The 19,037-nt window shown below is 53.1% G+C and overlaps 6 protein-coding genes across 6 annotated transcripts; 4 read left to right on the top strand and 2 right to left on the bottom strand.

Moving 5' to 3' along the window:
• Positions 1 to 1,780: 1,780 nt before the first annotated feature.
• On the top strand, positions 1,781 to 4,156 carry MUP1-5 (High-affinity methionine permease; the record flags this gene model as incomplete). Its single annotated transcript, XM_037315526.1, has 10 exons — positions 1,781 to 2,033; positions 2,089 to 2,148; positions 2,240 to 2,410; positions 2,463 to 2,558; positions 2,610 to 2,834; positions 2,901 to 2,938; positions 3,004 to 3,097; positions 3,169 to 3,480; positions 3,543 to 3,795; positions 3,850 to 4,156. The coding sequence occupies 10 exons, from the start codon at positions 1,781 to 1,783 to the stop codon at positions 4,154 to 4,156; spliced, it is 1,809 nt and encodes a 602-aa protein (XP_037184834.1).
• Positions 4,157 to 5,909: 1,753 nt separating this feature from the next.
• Positions 5,910 to 7,822, top strand: CGCA056_v000264 (Satratoxin biosynthesis SC1 cluster protein 4; the record flags this gene model as incomplete). Its single annotated transcript, XM_037315525.1, has 8 exons — positions 5,910 to 6,032; positions 6,087 to 6,225; positions 6,277 to 6,461; positions 6,517 to 6,553; positions 6,603 to 6,670; positions 6,727 to 7,100; positions 7,163 to 7,230; positions 7,290 to 7,822. The coding sequence occupies 8 exons, from the start codon at positions 5,910 to 5,912 to the stop codon at positions 7,820 to 7,822; spliced, it is 1,527 nt and encodes a 508-aa protein (XP_037184835.1).
• Positions 7,823 to 11,182: 3,360 nt separating this feature from the next.
• apdF-13 (Aspyridones efflux protein apdF) lies at positions 11,183 to 12,807 on the top strand (the record flags this gene model as incomplete). Its single annotated transcript, XM_037315524.1, has 2 exons — positions 11,183 to 11,791; positions 11,854 to 12,807. The coding sequence occupies 2 exons, from the start codon at positions 11,183 to 11,185 to the stop codon at positions 12,805 to 12,807; spliced, it is 1,563 nt and encodes a 520-aa protein (XP_037184828.1).
• Positions 12,808 to 14,875: 2,068 nt separating this feature from the next.
• On the top strand, positions 14,876 to 15,914 carry CGCA056_v000262 (uncharacterized protein; the record flags this gene model as incomplete). The annotated part of the gene is made up of 2 exons (XM_037315523.1): positions 14,876 to 15,044; positions 15,142 to 15,914. The coding sequence occupies 2 exons, from the start codon at positions 14,876 to 14,878 to the stop codon at positions 15,912 to 15,914; spliced, it is 942 nt and encodes a 313-aa protein (XP_037184829.1).
• A 103-nt stretch (positions 15,915 to 16,017) lies between these two features.
• CGCA056_v000261 (putative hydrolase) lies at positions 16,018 to 16,851 on the bottom strand (the record flags this gene model as incomplete). Its single annotated transcript, XM_037315522.1, has 1 exon — positions 16,018 to 16,851. The coding sequence occupies one exon, from the start codon at positions 16,849 to 16,851 to the stop codon at positions 16,018 to 16,020; it is 834 nt and encodes a 277-aa protein (XP_037184830.1).
• A 793-nt stretch (positions 16,852 to 17,644) lies between these two features.
• CGCA056_v000260 (uncharacterized protein) lies at positions 17,645 to 18,166 on the bottom strand (the record flags this gene model as incomplete). Its single annotated transcript, XM_037315521.1, has 2 exons — positions 17,645 to 17,928; positions 18,001 to 18,166. The coding sequence occupies 2 exons, from the start codon at positions 18,164 to 18,166 to the stop codon at positions 17,645 to 17,647; spliced, it is 450 nt and encodes a 149-aa protein (XP_037184831.1).
• Positions 18,167 to 19,037: the final 871 nt, after the last annotated feature.

The following is a 19,037-nucleotide window of genomic DNA, read 5'->3' as shown; positions in this document are numbered from 1 at the left end:
GTACTAAACTACAGAGACGGGCGATGTGGTCGCGTCTTTTACCTATGCTACGTTTTCAGTCATTAGTGCCGCCGTCTTAGCACGGCTCACACTCTGTCTCATGAATCGCAAGAGTATGAAGGAAAAGGGGCAAAAGCATTAGGTCAATAATCTCAACGGACTTGTTGAATGGCAGAATATGGTTGTTCAATCTAACGAAACTAGGCTTAGGTGACGGTTTTGTTTTATTTTCATATCATTGTCGCACCCTAAATACGCCTACTGAAGATTTTCAACTGCATGCTCTTATAACATGAATTCTTGATAGGATCTGTGTATTGAACACTTGGTGACCTTACTGGTCTGGCCCTAAGATGTCCGGAAGAGGCTCTATCCTGTGTTTGACCTTTCTTCTGGTATTATACTATTAGTTATGTATTCGTGATCTCTTCAGTATTAATAAGCGAATACATACAAATGATCGGCCCGCGTGTAGGTATCGTGAACCCGTATCACCCACCGCTAGTAGTGTACAATTACGAAGTATCACAAAGATACTCAAGTTGAGGATCTAACGGTTTTCAGCTTTGATATGACTTGACTGTTGTACTGGATGTTGACTACAGGCTTTCTCAGTGGCGAAATTGGAAATCGGAGACAGCGTTATCTCACCACCCATTACTAATGTTTGTATGCTGGTTGGAAAAAGTTCCGTCGTCTGGTGAAGCCAATGTTCCTAAGATGAATCTTGCCGGAATATCCCCGCCCTTTGGCCGGGGTTGGACGGCCAGCCCCAAGCACGCAACCGTGGCCCCAATCCTAGTTCCCGTAATGGGGTCTCCTGTAGATCGCGTCATTCGCTCAAGGCTGCCTTTACGTACTAAATTGCCGAAATCCCACCCTCCTCGGCCGACCGAGTCCACTTCCCGCTGGTCGTTAATGACCTCGATTGCTCTTTTGGCTTGCAGAAAGAAACAGCTCCCGGTTTCTCTCTGAGAAACTGAACTGGTCGAAAGGCGCAACATGTGATGCGTTAGAGAATCTTTGGTCTTTCCTGCTCTCTGCTATCATTTTACTTGTAGATAAACTGCCTGAAGCGTGTCTATGAATGGGATACATGACGTTTATTATCAGCAATAAACTCATCCAGTGTCTGCGCAAATGCATCCGAAAGTGCCAGTAAAGGCCTTCGGAATATAATGCAGAATCGCGGAAGACGGAAGCGGATATTCGCCATGACAGTGAAATCTGTTGTCATTGACAAACCCTGTCTAGTAACCCAGTCGTCCCCCTACCTCGGTGCCGATTGTATCATCCACCCCTCCAATGTTGAAATCAACATCGGGCCGTAAACCAGCACCGACCACTGACAGCTGTAGAATTGCAATTCCACAAACCAACATTTACTTGGAAGTCAAAGCTCTATAGTGATTTGACATTTAGTTATGGCTTACGAAGCGGCCATTCCTAGGCTTCTCAATGGACTCTGACAATGGGAAGTGGAATCCTAAACTGGCGGAGACTGTCCGTCTTGATTTCCAAGTGTGTTGCATCCCCTAAGCCTATTCCGATGAGGCATTCCGAGAAGGAAGAGGACGAGTAAAAAAATTCTGCATGGTATATAGGTTTCCTGGCGATCGCGTTTCTTCTTCCTTCTCGATCGCTGGCGCTGTGCAGTGACCTTGTCCCTCCTCCCGACACTACTGCCATCCAACGGCGAAGCTCTTTTCTCCTGAAACACTGCTTTCAGCCCTACCCGCTAGTCTTCCGTCTCTCCCGTCTCTTGGTACTTGGCGTCTCAATGGCTTGGCGCAGGCCCTTTGGGGACCGGGCCGCGACGTCTGGCACCGTTGCCGAGGGCCAGGTCGAACAGATCTCCAATGGAAGCGTTCAGTACATCGGCGAAAAGGGCGGTAATGATGCACATCCGACATACCAAGACGCCTCCGGCGCGCCCGTTGAGAACAACTCACCTCTGGGATATTCCGTCGGGCCGGTTACGATCACGTTGTTGAACATCACGATGATGATCGGTGCTGGTATCTACTCAACACGTGCGTCTTCTCTCCGGGCACTTCGCAGTTCACAGGGCATGCTGACATTTCCAAGCTGCTTCGATTCTCGCGGGCACTGGTTCCGTTGGTGTCAGTTTTGTCTATTGGACTCTTGGTTACTTAGTAAGTCACCAAGCCTTCCCATGCACGCAACCCGACAGCGGCAGCTAGAATGGCAACAATGGCTGACCCAATCACGCGATCAGCTATGCATGGCATCTGGAGCCGTCTACCTCGAGTCACCGCATACTTCCCCAGTCGATCCGGGTCCGAAGTCGTCTTCCTCGAACAAGCCTACCCCCGTCCCATGTGGCTTTTCCCAACCACATTCGCAGTTCAGAGTGTTATCCTATCCTTCGGAAGTGCAAACGCCACGGGTAGGTGCATACGCATGATGAACCACGACTCAATCGCTGATCAGATGCAAAGTCATGGCAAACTACCTGATTGCCATATCCGGCCATGAGGGCACAGATTGGCAAATCAAGGGGACCGCCTTAGCCTGCTACACCCTAGCCACACTGAGTATGTTGCAGTTGATCTTTACGTTGGTTTCAATAGGCTGACCATCTTCAGCACTTGTGTTCAACACCAAGTACGCTTATTGGTTTTCCAACGGCGTGGGGATCGTGAAGATTTGCACTTTGCTTTTCGTCATCATCACTGGTTTCGTCGTTCGAGGCGGACACACAAAGGTTCAAGACCCCACGGCAAACTTCAAAGATGCCTGGTCTGGTAGCTCTTCGGCTACTGCCTACGGCATGACTACTGCACTTTACCGCATCATCTTCTCATACGGAGGTAATTTCAAATGACATCTTCGAGCTAGACTCGAAGACGAAGTCGAGTCAACTAACGCATGAAAAGGTTATAACAACGCATTCAATGTTGCTAATGAAGTGAAGGTATGTGGCCGAAGGGCCGAGGATCCCCCACAAGTGATGATATGCTTGTTTGAGTGCGCCCGCAGAATCCCGTCAGATCTCTTAAGATCTACGCTACCACAGCTTTGACCACGGTCTACGTTCTTTACATGTTCGCCAACGTTGCTTTCTTCGCTGCTGGTGAGCTATGACCTAAGTTGTTGGACAACAGCCAAGCGCCACAGAAAGGCTAACTTATTCTTTCTGATTAGTACCAAGAGAAGATCTTGAGAACTCCGGCTTGACAGTCGCAAGCCTGTTCTTCACGGCAGTCTTCGGGAACTCTGGGGCTGTGCGTGGTCTGAACTTTCTTATTGCACTGGCCTCTTTCGGAAATATGATCGCGGTTATTATTGGCCTTTCTCGCCGCATCAGAGAGTGCGGTCGCCAAGGCGTACTGCCTTGGACAAGATTCTGGGTATCTACGAAGCCTTTTGGAACGCCATTGGGACCTTATGCCGTGATTTGGTTTCTGACTGCACTAATGATTCTTGCGGTCCCGGCTGGAGACGCTTTCACTTTTGGTACGAGCCCCATACATGGCCCCGAGCTCGGCGTGGGACCCGCCTCGCTAACGATGCCACAGTCAACGATCTCGGAGTCTTTCCCCAGGCCGCCTTTAACTTGGCAATGGCTGTGGGTATCTATGTCGTCCGCTGGCGGCGGAGTAAGCTGAGCCTCCCCGGGCCCGAGTTCAAAGCGTGGCACGTGGTGATCATCTTCAACATCTGCATCCAGCTTTACCTTCTGATCATGCCATGGTACCCGCCAGCAGGCGGACAATACGCTGGTGACGTCAGCTTCTGGTATGCGACGTACGCGGTGACCGGTGTGGGAATGTGAGCAGTCTTTCTCCCCAATAATCTGACTCGCAACGGCTAACGAGATTGCAGTCTTCTCGCCTGTGCAGCTTACTACTGGTTTTGGGCATTCCTCACCCCAAAATGGAAGGGCTACAAGTTGCGCCATGAACTCATTAGTTTTGAGGACGGTGCTCAGAGTAACCAGCTTCAGAAGGTCCCCTACGCCGACGTTGCCGAATGGGATGCTACTCACGACGCGGCTGGGCGCATCATCAACAACACCACCGTTACCGAAGCTCCGGTCCAAGAGAAGGCTGTGCGCACTTCATCTGAGGGCAGCAACTCTGATGCCGGTAACTCAGTTTCTGTGAGTAATCGGAAAAACGGCGGTGTCTAGCTTATGAGATAATGGGATGCACTGCATGAGCCATGTCTGATCGTCATCTGGTACGGGCGCTGGTGATTAAGTAGCCGGATTAGAGTTCTTGCCTTTTCCCCGAGAAAACCAGCATTCCCACGGCACGCGGGGTATTGCGCAACACAAATCAATATATTATTGAGCTTGCGCTGATTGCGCCGAGTCGAATGTGCACGTGAAAGGCTGCATGAACATGAGTCGCCCTGCCAAGGCAGTCACTCAGTCTAACTAAGCTCAACCTGGGATAACTGCACTGAGGCAATCATCACGATTAATGAGCCACAATTGTGGCAGATTACGGCTACCGCTCAAACTGCTGATAAGCAATCTATCGGACAACATTGCCTTGGCTTGGAGGGTGCGCTAATGTTGGTTTCGTCACACAACCGCGAGACACATGGGAAGGGTGATCCCGTTCCCTACCGGAGCACCCGGCAAGAAGGTTATTTAGACAGCTTCGGCATGCCTGGCAGAGCGAGCCCGGCCGAGGGATGGGCCATGAAGGGCCAGACTGGGGACTTGGCGCGGCACAGGGCCGGCTGGGTTCCTGCGCTTGAGTCAGGGAATGCCCTCGTCACACAGCGCGGCTGTGGCGTTAGCGCCTCGCAAACTGTCGTTCTCGTTGTCTGCGAGGCTCTCGTGCTTCGGACTTTGGCATCGCTATCTTTTCCATCTTTGACTCGTCACATTTCATGCAGCATCAGATGATTGAATAAGGCACATCGATTACGTCAATGTCAATCCTCAATATCGAAATGCCCTTGTTCCCCCAGCCCCTCAGACCCGCGCAAATCCATCCGTCTCCTCCTCGCCGGCCCTCATCGGCCAGCATCACGGTCCAGTAAGACGTCCGGGCGTGCACAACCGCGCGGGCGGGCGGGCGGCCTTGAATCGCACGCACATCACACGTGGTTCGTGGGCTCGCGATAACGGGCGGGGTACTTGTCAATTCTGCATGAAAGGGTAAGAAAGTGCATGTACCAAGTGGAGAGCTGATAGCACACCGATGGCGGAATCGCCACAGAATTGAGTTCCCCGATATTAGGTCAAGCAACGTGATCCCTCTTTCAACGCCCATCAACTCCATCATGGACCCAGCAAAATGGCCGGAGAGGTTGCACGGGCTCACCAACCGACATGTCAATGTGAAACCCCGACCCAGCGGACATCGGACGAACCAATGGACCATTCAGCCGGCTCCAGGGGTCATGATTCAGTCCTGGCCTCACCCTTCCCACCGGCGCAATCGCTCATGCCGAATCGAGGCGAGTGGCTCACTGCGTTAAACCATCTTTAGGATATATTGTAACCCAACTTCAAGAAACTCTGCGTGGGGCGAATCAATATCAGACAGCCCGCATGCATATTGTAGTATTTCGAGGTTTTATGCCAAGAGACAGATGACAGATTCTCAGGGCTCACGCACATGAGAGCCAGACCAGAAATAGACATAGTTCAACGGCTGGAGATACCCACGAGGCGTTCCTCGAATCTTGCATCGGTGTATACGGACCTGCCCGCGGCAATGCGACGGTGCCTTTGAAGATACTTATGTGCAGCCCACGATCCAGCTGCTTGGGATCCTCTGTCTTGGTTCTTCTAGGGTCGCAGCAGATGGCCGCATCTGGTATCATGCTCCGTGCTCGCTGAAACGTATAGCTGGACTAGATATTCATTCTTCAAGCAGACAATTCCTGGTCTCTGGTCTTCTTGCATCTCCGTTTTACTTGACATGAAAGGCCTCCTTCAGTGGGCGCTTGTCCTGCTGCCATGGGCAGCTGAGACCGTCCGAGGTCAGGCCAGTAACACTACCACTTCGCCGCTTGATCTCATCAGCCAGATCCCTCAATGCGCGGTAAGTTGTCTGTCGCGAAGCCGCGAGCATCAGCGAGATCTAATCCTTGGACAGGTTTCGTGCGTTACCGATTCTTTTCTTGGGTCAGGATGCCCACTCGATAACATCGCCCAGTGCGTTTGCACCAACACGACCCTGTTGGAGGGCCTCTCTGGATGCGTGCAGACCTCCTGCGAATGGCGAGATCAAATGGGTATGCGTTTTGACTTGGAGAGTTGCAAGCATAGCTAACAGACAATTACAGAGTTGTCGTACATGACCGATGACCTTTGCCGACCGTATCCCCACGCATCCCGAGATCTCGAAATCAAGTTGGTCGTAGTCGTGCTGGCTGTTCTTACGTTCCCCGTTGTGATTCTGAGACTTGTCTCAAGGCGTTCTATCGCTGGAAAATTGGAGCTGGACGATTGGACTACGTTGGTGACAGCTGTAGGTGCCAATTGCTTCCACCTTGCCCTTGAAGAGATACTGACCCGCGAGGAAGATTGTATTAGCCGCCACCATGGGATGTGTCATTGCAAGTAAGTTCATCGTGGATCTGCTCTCAGGCAAAGTACTAACATCTTCAAGGCGCCAAGCTTGGATTCGGCCTTCACTACTGGAATGTCAACCCCGCCAACGCCCAGCGCATCATCCAAGTAAGTCTCCAGTCGCGACTATCCATGGTTCGATCGTGCACTAACTGTCATGGCAGCTTTACTATGCTGTTCAGATGCTCTACATTATCGTTCTCATATTGGCCAAAGTGTCAATTGTCGCGCTGTTTGCGCGAGTTTTCCCAAGCCGCAAGTTTCAGCTTGTGAACAGACTTGTCTTTGTCTTTCTCGTTGGCCATGGACTGGTCTTTACCTTCGTCATCATGTTCGAATGCACACCGATTGCCGGCATCTGGGACCGGACTCTCATTCGTAAATGCGTGGACCTCAACGCCGTGGCACTGGCCAGCGCTATCCTCAGTATTGTCGAAGATATTGTTATTCTCGCCATGCCCATTCAGCAGCTCAGCCAGTTGCAGCTCGGGTCGAAAAAGAAGCTGGCGGTCATCTTCATGTTCAGCTTGGGATCATTGTGAGTTGTTGCTCTTCATCGGCCTTTTGCAATCTCACGGGCCTCATGCTAACAGACATTAGCGCGTGCATCACTTCGATCGTTCGTCTTAGATGGCTGGTCCTGTTTGCTGATTCATACGACACCACATGTACGTTGCATAAGCATTTGATCCTTGAAGCTGCTTAAAATTCTGACATCGTTGTACAGGGGATAACGTGGACTTTGTGACATGGAGCATCACCGAGATATCGGTCGCACTGATGTGTGGAAGCCTTCCCGCACTACGACCCCTCTTCAAGAAGATCCCTGGTCTTCTGACAACAATCCGCGGACCGACCGTGGAAATCAAAGAAACACACGACAGAGGCAGCAGTCACATGTCGTTGCGCGACAAGGGTGTTATCCCTATGTCGCCAAAATCAAGCTCAACGGAGCCGGATGTTGAAGAAGACATGATTATAATTCATATTTCAAACGATCACGACCCGCGGATGAAGCCTCTTCCACCACCGCCGCTGCAGCCACTTACCTACCAACCCCCTTGGCGAGGAAGCGGAAGCGTTAGTGGCGGACACAGGACTCCAAGCCTAATGAGCCCGAGCCTGTTGAGATCGCCGAGAACGCCGAGAACACCAATGACTCCGATGACTCCAGGAAGCATGAGAAGTGTCAGAAGAGAGGCGGATGCAGAATACGAGATGGACCTTCGAAGCGTCGTGAACACGAAGACGTGGATGTAGACGGATTTACTTGATACCCCCTTTTCCTAACTTTTCTCCTAAACCTTCAATCTTAGTATATATTCAATATTATCCGTATATATGATAGTACTATGGCACGAGTGGCGAGTGATGTTGCGCAAGTTGTATCGGCGTATCAACCTTAGATCTCATAGGTGGTGTAAGATTCCCTGCTGAAGTATTTTGCTTTCCGGGCGGATATTCCCTGCTCAGCGGGCAGACTGTTACTTGTCGGTCTTATTTACAAGCTACATAATCATTATTCTTATTTTTTCCATCGTCGCAATTTCAATCAACGTTCTCTCCGGCATTGTCGTTGTTCCTTTGTCATCTTCGAAATTATTTCTAATAGCCAACTATCACTACCCGGCCACTGAGCTAGAAGTATTCGCACGGATAGCAAGAGTCTAGCTGAATTTACCCTTTACTGATTCAGGGCTCAACGGACGTTGAGGACGACAACAAGCTCATGATCCATTTAGCGCGAGCCCGATGGAATGTGGAGGATTACCATCATTGGGTACGCTGCTAGTGGGTCAGTTGTCGCAATCGTTTTACGAGTCGGAATCCATGGAGTTTCAAGTTGTAAGAGGCAGAGAAAGACGACCTGACGTGCAGGCCAAGATAACCGGCCAAGACGTGCCGAGTGAGGCTCGGGCGAGCGCCAAGTCCAGCACTTGAACAGCAAGAGTCACTCAAGCGACGCTTATCATACAGAACGAGGCGCAGTTGAATGGTTGACGAATCTTTTCTGTATCATCTTCCCATGTCAGAGTTGGGGAAGTCCGGATTGTTATCATCATCCACCGATTTCTCTTTTGGAGCCTGCTTTCCGAAGTCGTCAATCGGATCGAATGGACAAACATTTTCGCACGTAGAGGAAAATACATGTGCCGTCTGACTGCATGCCTAGAATGAGGCGTACGTACCATGGCGTCCGAAGGATTGGTTCACTAAATGAGGCTGGCGCCGTTCTACGTTGGCTGACGTTCCAGACTGAAGACGAGGGTCGGACATAAAGGGCTGTTTATCTTTCACCTGTCGTTCATTTTCTAGACTCTGATTATCCCTATTACCTCCAACTCTGATTTGCAATCACACAACAACCGCGCACAAAACTCAAGAGCCAAAATGGGATCGCTCAATCCCTGTGACAACTTGGTCGCTCTCGCCGAGTCGCTCTTGCAAGATGCCAGAGCCCTTGCCTCGACAGACGATAAGGCATCCAAGTCCAAGATGTCTATGAAGGCAAAGAGTATCCTTCAATTTACAACAGGGCCAGAAGGAATGATTGGTGGATTCGCCGTCGCGGTAAGAGTCTCAACAACAACTTGACTAGTTTCAATGCTATCACAATTCTATTACATGACTGACCAAGGTGAAGATGGGTGAAATCGGCGCTTTGAATCAGTTCATGGAATGGAAGCTGTTCGACGCTATCCCAGACAAGGGCAGTATCTCGTACGCAGATCTCGCCACCTCTATTGACGCAGATGAGAGCCTCGTGGGTAAGTGGACCTCCTGAAAGGAAAGAAATGGTTTGCTGACTGGCTTGATTTGAAGCCCGCCTTGGAGGCATGCTTGTTTCCACTGGGAGACTCGTCCAGACGTCATCAGGCCACGTCGCTCACTCGGCGTCTTCACGAATGTTCAAACACAAGAACCCGATTGGCAATCTTTTTCGAGTCATGTTCAGCCATGGCCTTCGCGGATACACGCATTGGCAGGAGTATTTTGCCACATACGGAAACCGCGAACCAGCTGGCGTGTCAAACAATCCGTACACATTTGCCTGGGGCAGTCCAGAGCTCACCGTGTGGGAGCACACCGATCTTGACGCGGAGCGAGCTGAGATATTTGCATCTGCGATGAGGTCTCAGGGTTCCATCGCCGGACGGTACGGCGGACCGGCCTCGATCTACGACTTCTCTTGGATCGGGGAGGAGGCCATGTCTGCCGCATCGGAAGAAAGGCCGCTGATAGTGGATGTTGGTGGAAACCACGGCGATACGCTCAAGCATATTCTCGAAGCTGTGCCAAGCATTCCGCAGCATCGATGCGTCCTTCAAGACCGCCCAGATGTGATCAGCGAGGTGACGAGAGAAGACGATCAGGGGCTGTTCGAGGTTGTCAAAGTCGGGCACGACTTCATGCAGGAGAACCCCACCGAGGGTAAGTACGCCCTGTCAGAGAGGAACAACAAGGTATGATGTCCGCGGGCCGCGCATCAGTGCTAATAGTACGGTTGCTTGACAGGCGCCATGATCTACCTGCTCCGCCGAGTACTCCACGACTGGTCGGACCAAGCCTCCATCGAGATTCTGACGCATCTCTGCGCCGCTTTGCCCAGAGATGAGCCGCGCGCTAGAGTTCTCATAATGGAACAAGTGGTTTCGAACCCGCCGTCTGTTAGAAGCGCTGCTGCTGACATGATCATGCTCAACATTGGAGGCAAAGAGCGCACTGAAGAGGGGTTTGAGAAGATCACCAAAGCATCTGGTTTGAAGATTGTCAAAATCCACCGCAGGGGGGGGACAGAGATTGGAGTGGTTGAGTGTGCTAAAGCATGAGGAACGGCTCTTCCGGGTGGCTGCTTATGGCTGGGTGTCATGAGGCAGGTCATGATGTAGGCTAATGTCGTGGCACGAGCCGGGCACTGGCGTGCAGGGTGCCAGATGTGATCGCGGTCCCGAGCGACCGGCAGAATAACCGCTACGTTCGTTTCTTTTTCGCACTTTCAAATGACCCGGCTGTCTGGCCCTTTTGCTATCGATGTTGAGATGACATATAGCAAAACCCGGCGCTCTGTTCTGTTTGGGATCCCGACCAGAAAACCATGATACGGCACTGATTCTCATCCAATGCGAGGTTGTTAATCTCAGATCTGTGAAACATCAACCCAGATTGTTTGGGTCCTTTCTAACGTCGCAAACGTTCAAACTTTCAAAGTTGAACCTCCTCCATCCACGGCACCACTCGGGCTGAAGCTGCGTCTGCTCAGACCAGTTGTAACACCGATCCTCCGGAGGCCGCAGACGCACGTCCGCTTTCAACCGTGCCGCGTCCGCAGCCAAGCGATTCGGCCGGTGATGGGCCGATGGGCTCGGACTGGCACGTTCCTACAAAGAACCTGTGCAGCTACAGAACTCGAAATCTGCACGAGGCATTGGAAACGGACTCCCGAAAACCACATGAGATATGACGAGGAGAAAAGTGTATCGGGTTGCAGACGGGGCGGCCATTGAATAGCTCAATGTCGCGCAACACCCTGAGCAGTGTCCCGAGGTGTTCTCCCCAGTCCCTTCTTTCGCCCATACAACTTCAAACCTGAGCAGAAAATCTCCAAGAGCGCCGTGAAGAATGGAGGAAACGAAGTATGTGAATGTCGCGCAGGAGGAGAGGGAGGGCACCGAGGGCTTGGGAGGAACCACGACAGACGAGGCCATCACAACAGACGAGGATGGCCAGTCGACCGAGGACTCGCCGCTGATGACGGATTCGACACCGTCGACACCTGCGATTGAAGCGTTCGCAACGCCACCGGAGTCCAGGATGCCTTCAAGACCGGCGACGGCTTGCTCCAATACGAAGGAGCAACCTGGTGAGGCTCGACGGATAGCACGACGGCAATCGCGGGCAGAGTCCAACAAGAGTGGCAGAAGCGGCTCGACTCCGCGTCAGGAAAGAACAGGCAGCAACGAAAAGCAGGAGAGAGTATCGCAGTCAGATGAAGATGTCTTTCCTGAAGGTGGAACCCGCGCGTGGCTTGTGGCCGCCGGCACAGCAGCCATTTTGTTCTGTTCTTTGGGATATACCAACTCTTTCGGTGTCTTCCAAGCGTATTACATGCGGAATCAATTGTCGGATCACACGCCTGACGACATTTCATGGATCGGATCCATCCAGGCTTTTCTAGTCTTTGCTTCTGGCGCAATCGGGGGACCTGTCTTTGATCGCTATGGTGCCTGGGTAAGCTTGCTTCGCCCTTTGAACGCTCGTCGCGAATTGGTTCATCGACTGACAAATCCCAGGTCATCCGCCCGGCAGCAGGTCTATACATCTTTTCCATCATGATGACCAGCTTGTGCCACGAGTACTGGCAGTTTATGTTGGCCCAGGGCGTGTTGAGCGGTATCGCAAACGGACTGATCATGTTCCCCGCCATGGCCGCCACGCCGCAGTATTTTTGCAAGAGAAGAGGCGCAGCTATGGGTCTCGCAATCGCAGGCTCTTCGGTCGGCGCGGTGATATTCCCCATTGTTCTCTCGGAGTTGCTGGACCGGTTGGGCTTCGGCTGGGCGGTTCGAATCTGCGCCTTCATCATGATCCCGCTGTTGATCTTCTCGGCCTTCGCAGTTAAAGCGCGTCTTCCCCCTCGAAAGACTCGATTCTTCCTGTGGACCGCCTTCAGAGACCCCCTTTATGTGTTCCTCATCCTCGGCGTCATGTTCATGTTCATCGGCATGTTTATCCCAATGTTCTACCTCCCGACGTTCGGCATCGCGCACGGAATGGACCAAAATCTCGCAGGGTATCTCGTCGCGATCATCAACGGAGCTTCGGTTCCAGGTCGAATCATTCCTGGAATCTTGGGCGATAAGCTGGGACGTATCAACATTCTCTTTTTCGCAGGCCTACTCACCGGCATTATGATCTTCTGCTGGACCCAGGCGACGACCAACGCGGGCATTATTGTGTTTGCGGCATGTTACGGCCTCACGTCAGGGGCCATCATCTCTGGAGGGTCTGTGGTCTTCACCTTATGTCCGAAATCGCCGAAGGAGATTGGAACGTACATGGGAATGGGCATTTCGATTGCCTCGGTGGCTGTGCTAATCGGACCGCCGGTCAGTGGTGCCCTGCTGAACGAGTACCACGGCTTCACTCAGATTTCCGTCTTCGGCGGTTCGGTCTGCATGGCGGGCGTAGTCTTTACGATGATTGCCAAATGCTTCTCAAAGGAGGGGCTTCTAGGCTTGGTGTAGTGGCTACGGACAGGTTGGTCATCCGACATGACCCGCAATAGCAGGGGATAGGAAAGCAAGTATGGTTACTGGTTAGATGGTGTTCAGCCATGAGGGCGGTAGCCGGGAGATATGCTGTACAGAGGCTTCCTTAGGCACTAAAGAGCAAGGGGGCGGACGAGAGGTCTAGCTGGCGGGTGGGATATTACTGGCGGAATTTGCACTACTATTCGCCTAGCCGGTGGCATTACGTACATCTCAGTCAAACCAGCCTTCCGTCCGGTTCAGAAATGACTGGCCTACAGTATGAGCTACGTGGTCTTAGGCCATATGCAGAGAATGAATTAAATGTACAGTGGTTGATGAGCATGTTCGAATGTAAGACTTCCAAGGTTCTCTATGGTGATGCCCTACCCCTAGGAGGTTGATCAAAGCCATCCTCTTGGGCCAATTTGCCAAGCCGGCAGTTGTGCCAATGCCCCCTTCTCTTTCCATCTCACTGATGAATGCGTATCGTACGATGAGGTAGTTCCACAAAAACCTTCCATCAAGCCCATGATCCTTTCCATCTATACTATACAGATTGACAAGGCCAGAAAACCCGTTTCACCAAGCGCTACATCATGTAGCAATTCATAGGGCAGGACAACCCCTGAGCGCGATCATCGGCTCCGCTCCGCCCCTTCGACTCAAAACGGGCGTAAGGTACCCACTAAGCTGGCATGGAAAGCGACGTCCACCACGTATCCTTCGCAGTAGCCAGCCTTCCGGCCAAATGATACCTTTTCGGGCTACGCCTCCCGCGGGACCCAGAAGCCGAGTCGCAACAGTAAAAGTACAGTTTGCTCACAGTGATAAACCGAGAGCGACTTGGTTGTCTAAGCTGCCAAGTCAATTTCTAGGTTCAGCTATAGGGTGTCCTCTTGGTACAAGAAACATGAAGTGTGAGAAGGCCTCAAGCCTATTGACAACTCGTGGCCTCAGATCCGAAGTTTCTCCGTGTTCTGCCTGTTCATAGAAGATAACAACTTTTCACCTCCTGACTCATCAGAGGATTCATCACGATCCTCGTGCTACTATCGCATTCAATCTTGTCTAGGCGGTACTCACAATCTCCACGCGCTCTTGGCTTCTGTAGAGGAACCAACTAGAATCCTGACCGGTAGACTACGACTCAGTACACAAGCATGGCTGTACCCTTGCCCATCACCAAAGGACCGATTCGCAGCGCCTCAGAGTTACGCGGCGAGGGGATTCACATCCTGAAAAGCTGTGCATAACCTACCCCTGGCAACGGTCTTCGTCTACGATTGGCAGAGTCTAAACCGCACGAGGCCCTGACGTAACGAACCCAGACTGGGGGGTCGGGGAAGTTCTGGCACAGACCGAGCTCGAACCAGTCGGCAGGGATGTTCATCTGTCGGAATGCCCTCTCATTGGATGTGCTGGGATGGCTAAGTGCCAGAGGCGGACGCTAATGCAGCCTGCTGACGCCGCTAAAATTTGGTGCAGGGGTGTTAAATCCGTCCCGCTCGTTTGTGTCGATATGCTTCGCCTTTGTCGATTACAAACCCTCTCTCTCCTTGGAGTCGTGGTTCCAGACGGCATATCTACCGCGACTATGCAAATCATGACTAGCGGTCGAGGAGAAGAATCGTTGAGAACAGGACAGCACAATCTTTGCAACGCCTTTGTTAACAAAAGGAGGGGTAGTCGACGAAAATTCTGTTCTCTAGAGAACGGTAGAGCTTTCATCCAGGCCCGAGTCATTGGGAAATGACCCCACCAGAGGGCAACGAAACCGATTCGACGATAGAGTTGCGGGCTCGCGGGAGCATCCTGGCCACCCTCAATGGTGGAAGACCGTCAGCAGGCTGCATATATGGAACGTCAGCCTTGATCTCCGAGCATTATTGTCCAACCCATTGTCATCGTTCCCTCACGGACGACCTCCGCCTGCCGCCGCCGCCACTCGCGACGCTGCTGACGCTGACGTGCCAGATCCGGTAGCTTTTCGACGGGAAGAACAATCTGGGTAGAGCGGCAAACTATTACGCACAGCAAGCAGCCAGGCCACTCAAGGTCGACGATGGAGATGTGTTTCACCCCTGGAGCAGCCGTTCCCGCAGGGACGTCGATCCCGGTGCTGGCGAATCCGCGTCTGGCGGAGCTGCGTGATCCTTCCGAAGACTGGACCGGCGTGACCAGTACGGCTGAGAGGCGGAAACTGCAGAACCGCTTGAACCAACGAGCACGGCGTTAGTCAATCCTTACTAAGACTGTTTCTCTTACGTTCTTACCTTGGCCTCGGTGTTGGATTCGTTGACTAACACAAGTACCCCTTTCGTGAAACAGGGAGACGAAATCAGAAATCAAAGCAGACAACACCGCCAGATGCGGACTCAGAATTCGATCTGACCGCGGCAAAGATAAAGTTAGAAACGCCATCAAGCGCAAGCCCCGAGTCCAAATCTCTCGTAGCCACCACCCCCAAGAACGTGTTCAGGAACAACGTCTCCAAGCTCTGCGAGCTCGGAAACGAGGAGACCCGGCAGATGCTTTCCATGTTTGCCGAGGAGGCGTACGTCGACTACATCAACGGGAAACCCTGTCCTGGGTACCTCACGACCCTCGTACGCGTCAACGTCTTCCACGCCATGGTCCGCAACGCCCAGGCCCTCGACTTCAACGCTGAGTGGCTCACTTACGAGGCCATCTCCCCTTTCAACAAACTGGGCCCAGGCCTCGGCCCGTCAACGACAGGGCCCTCGTGCCCGGAGAACATGCGCCCCACGGCGCTACAGCTCGCTGTCGAACACCATCCCTGGATCGACTTCTTCCCGCACCCGCAGATGCGGGACAATTTCCTGCAGATCGTGGCGGACAAGGGCGAGGACTACATTGACGAGGATGACATGTGCCGGGACATTGTGGACGTGGGGGCCGGGGCCGGGGTCGAGGAGGCCGCGCTTATTGTATGGGGCGAGCCCTGGGACCCGAGGGGGTGGGAGGCTACGGAGTCCTTTTTGAGGAAATGGGGCTGGCTGCTGGTTGGCTGCACGGAGATGCTCGAGGGGACGAATTATTGGCGGGAGAAGCGAGGGCTGAAGAGGCTCAAGTTTAACTGACAGACGTTGCAGAGTTCATGTCCCAAGTCTCAACAAGAACGGCAGCGATCAGATTACGATTCGTTCATACCCAGCTGTGTGCTATTCTATTCGAACGCAAAACCTACGACCGCTCCCGCTCCCTCCGTCTCTTCTCCAGAGTCTCCAACATCTTGTGGAAGTGCGGCAAGAATTTTTCACACTCAACCTGGAAGCCCTCATGCGCACCAGGGACATCGAATCGCGGACAGTCCAGAATCTTGGCCTGTTCATCCACCGACCTCGCGTACCAAGCATCACGACTCCTCACTCCCCTCATCAGCCCAACACTCGTTCCGTTCTCCCTAATACGATTGAAGTTGGGGGTGTACCCCATTAACGGCCCAAACTCATTCGCCCAGAAATTCTGCGCGTTCCACGGCTCCGGCTCCATCGGCCTGGGCACGCCCTCGTCGTCGTACCCCAGCAACTGCGGCTCGAACTCCGCCGCCGCGGCCTCCATCCCCTGTGCCTCGTAGACCTCCCGCAGGTGGTACATGTTGTCGTAGATGGCCGCGGCGTCGGGCAGCAGGTTGGTCGCGGGCGACTCGTGCGCGACGATGTGGTCGACCATCTCGGGGAAGTCGTGCGCGAACTGCAGCGAGAAGAGGCCGCCGGAGCTGCTGCCGAAGACGACGGCCTTGTCGAAGCCGAGGGCGCGGATGACGGCGCGGATGTCGCGGGCCTGCTGGGGCGGGCTGAGCTTCTTAGGGGCCGCGACCCGGCTGGCGGACATTTGGCGCCGGTCGAAGGTGGCGCAGGTGTACGCGCCCGAGAGGGCGGTGATGAGGGGGTTGTATTGCCGACCGTGGCCGTTGCCGCCGGGGACGAAGACTATGAGGGGGCCTTGACCTTGGTACCAGTAGTGGAGGTCACAGCCTTCATTGTTGACGATTGCTTTTGTCGGGTTAAATGCCATGTTGGACGAATGATGTAATGGCTAATGATCTATGTGGATGTAATGCATATAAAGATGGTTATTGGAAAAGAGATCAAAACTTATTCCTCAGCCTGGGGTCTAGAACTTGGCAACCCATATTCAGGAGACACGTGGTATTTAAATACGGATTTGCCAACGCAACCAGAGCCCCTGCAAAGAGCCTTGTTGGAATCCTTCAGAGCACCGCCGGGCAACATAGGTAACCTGACGTACGACACAGCCACCCAACAGGAAATTATCCGCGAAGTCAAGTTTAGCCGGTTATCCCCACTCGAGAACTTATCCCAGCAGGCATGAGTAGTCGTCATTGTTGAAGACGCAAACATGACGCGGCTCTAAGCCTATGGGGATATAATAATCCAAATAAGCTTACTTATGTGACTTGAACGGCGAAGAACGGCGCCTAGTTTCTCACCAGCTGACGACCGAGAGTACGAGTCCGAGTTGCCGAGGAAGCCGAGTGGGGCTAACCGGGCCTCGGGGCCGGTATCGGATCCACATTCCGGCCCGAGGAACCGGGTGCCTACCAGGCAATAGGCGGCGTCGAATAATACATCACTCAAACCATAGGTACGAGCTGAGACATGTATTGCTTAGGTAAGATAGTATATTCAGGCTCATATAAGCGAATATTAAGAGAATTCACAACAAACAGCAGCCATTCGCAACAACACGACAACTGTCCACCTCACACCCCAGGCCTACTCATTCCTTGACCCCGCGTTCAAACAAACCACGCGCAAAGCCAACCGTTCGCAACTAAGACTCCACCTTAGTTGGGGGCAATCCAGGGTCTGCACTTGTTCGCGGCACAGAAGCCGTTGCAGCACGACGCGACGAACTGGCCGTTCTTGTAGCAATCGCCATAGATGCCCAGGCAGAAGCCCTGGCAGCTGACCGAGATGATGGGCTGGGGCGGACCGACGATGATGGCCTGGTCGCCGTTCTGGTTGTTGATGGACTGGACGAGCGTCTTCTCGCCGGCGGTGTTGAACTGGCAGTTGGAGTAAGCGAAGTAGTCGTTCGCGTCGATCTTGTCGATGGCGATGTTGTTGTCTGCAGTCATGGATTAGCATCGGTGTTCATTTACCTAAGTGAGATGCGGTGGTGGTGATGTGTGTGACTTACTTGTGGGGTACGTGTTGCCGTCGGCGGGGATGGCGAGGTCGTAGGAGGCTGGGCCGCCGTGGAAGGTGAGGTGGACGGTTTGCACGTCGTCGCGCTCCTCGAGGGGGTGACCTAGGGCGGGGAGAACGAGGGCGAGAGCCTTGAGGAGGGTTGCGGCGAACTTCATGTTGAGAGATGGAATGATACAGCGACTGAAGTCTGAGGATGGGTTGTAAACGATGGAGGCTCTGGTCTGTGCGATGAGGCGATGAGATGTCGAGATGGTGTTATCTTCTGGAGATCATGTCGAGCTTATGTAGCCATACAGACTCTCAAGGTTCTGCTCATCAATATAGCGTAAGGCGCAGAGATCACAAACTCGGTTAAGCGTATGACCCGACTCGTCCATCACTCTCACAATCCTCGTCGTGCCCCAACGGCAGCACCCAGGCCGCGATCAACACGTCGTCCTCCCTCAACCGTCGACGCCGCATCCATCATGACAATAGCCAATACGAAATGAATCTGTACACCCCAACGATTATCTATTTTCGTCTCGTCATGTCTACTCACGGCCAAATTCCGCTCCGTTCAGCTGGCATCCCTCTTGCATGCCTCATACCAACTCCGGTTAAAGGCCGAACAACCTCGTGTAGATAGCCAACACCCCGCCAAACGAGCCCAAACGTCCTGCTTGTGGCGTTACTTCAGCCAATGCCGACGTCGCGCGTAAGCCACTACGGCGGAAGCGATCCTGGGGCTGACTGAGACCCTAGCGTGATGTCTTCTACCCTTGGCTTCCGAGGAGCTGAAAAGAATATGCGGTTGAGTGGGCAGCTAGGGATGACATGACAATTGCATGTTCCCAGGACGCTGTTCCCCACGATTCCGCCTGCTGTAGCCTGCCTAGTCGAATGCGTGCATCGTCGATCGTCCTGCCAAGTCTGGGGAGGCACGGCACCGGCACGTTCGGCGGCGGAAATGTCAGAATCAGATCGCCTCAGGGCTGACGCGGGGCAACGGTCCCTCGTATTCGAATGCCGCGCCCCACGCTATCG

The sequence above is a fragment of the Colletotrichum aenigma genome (assembly GCF_013390185.1).
Source record: "Colletotrichum aenigma strain Cg56 chromosome Unknown KSG_Cg56_contig01, whole genome shotgun sequence".
NCBI lineage: Eukaryota > Fungi > Ascomycota > Sordariomycetes > Glomerellales > Glomerellaceae > Colletotrichum > Colletotrichum aenigma.
This window is presented reverse-complemented; position numbering and strand designations above follow the sequence as displayed.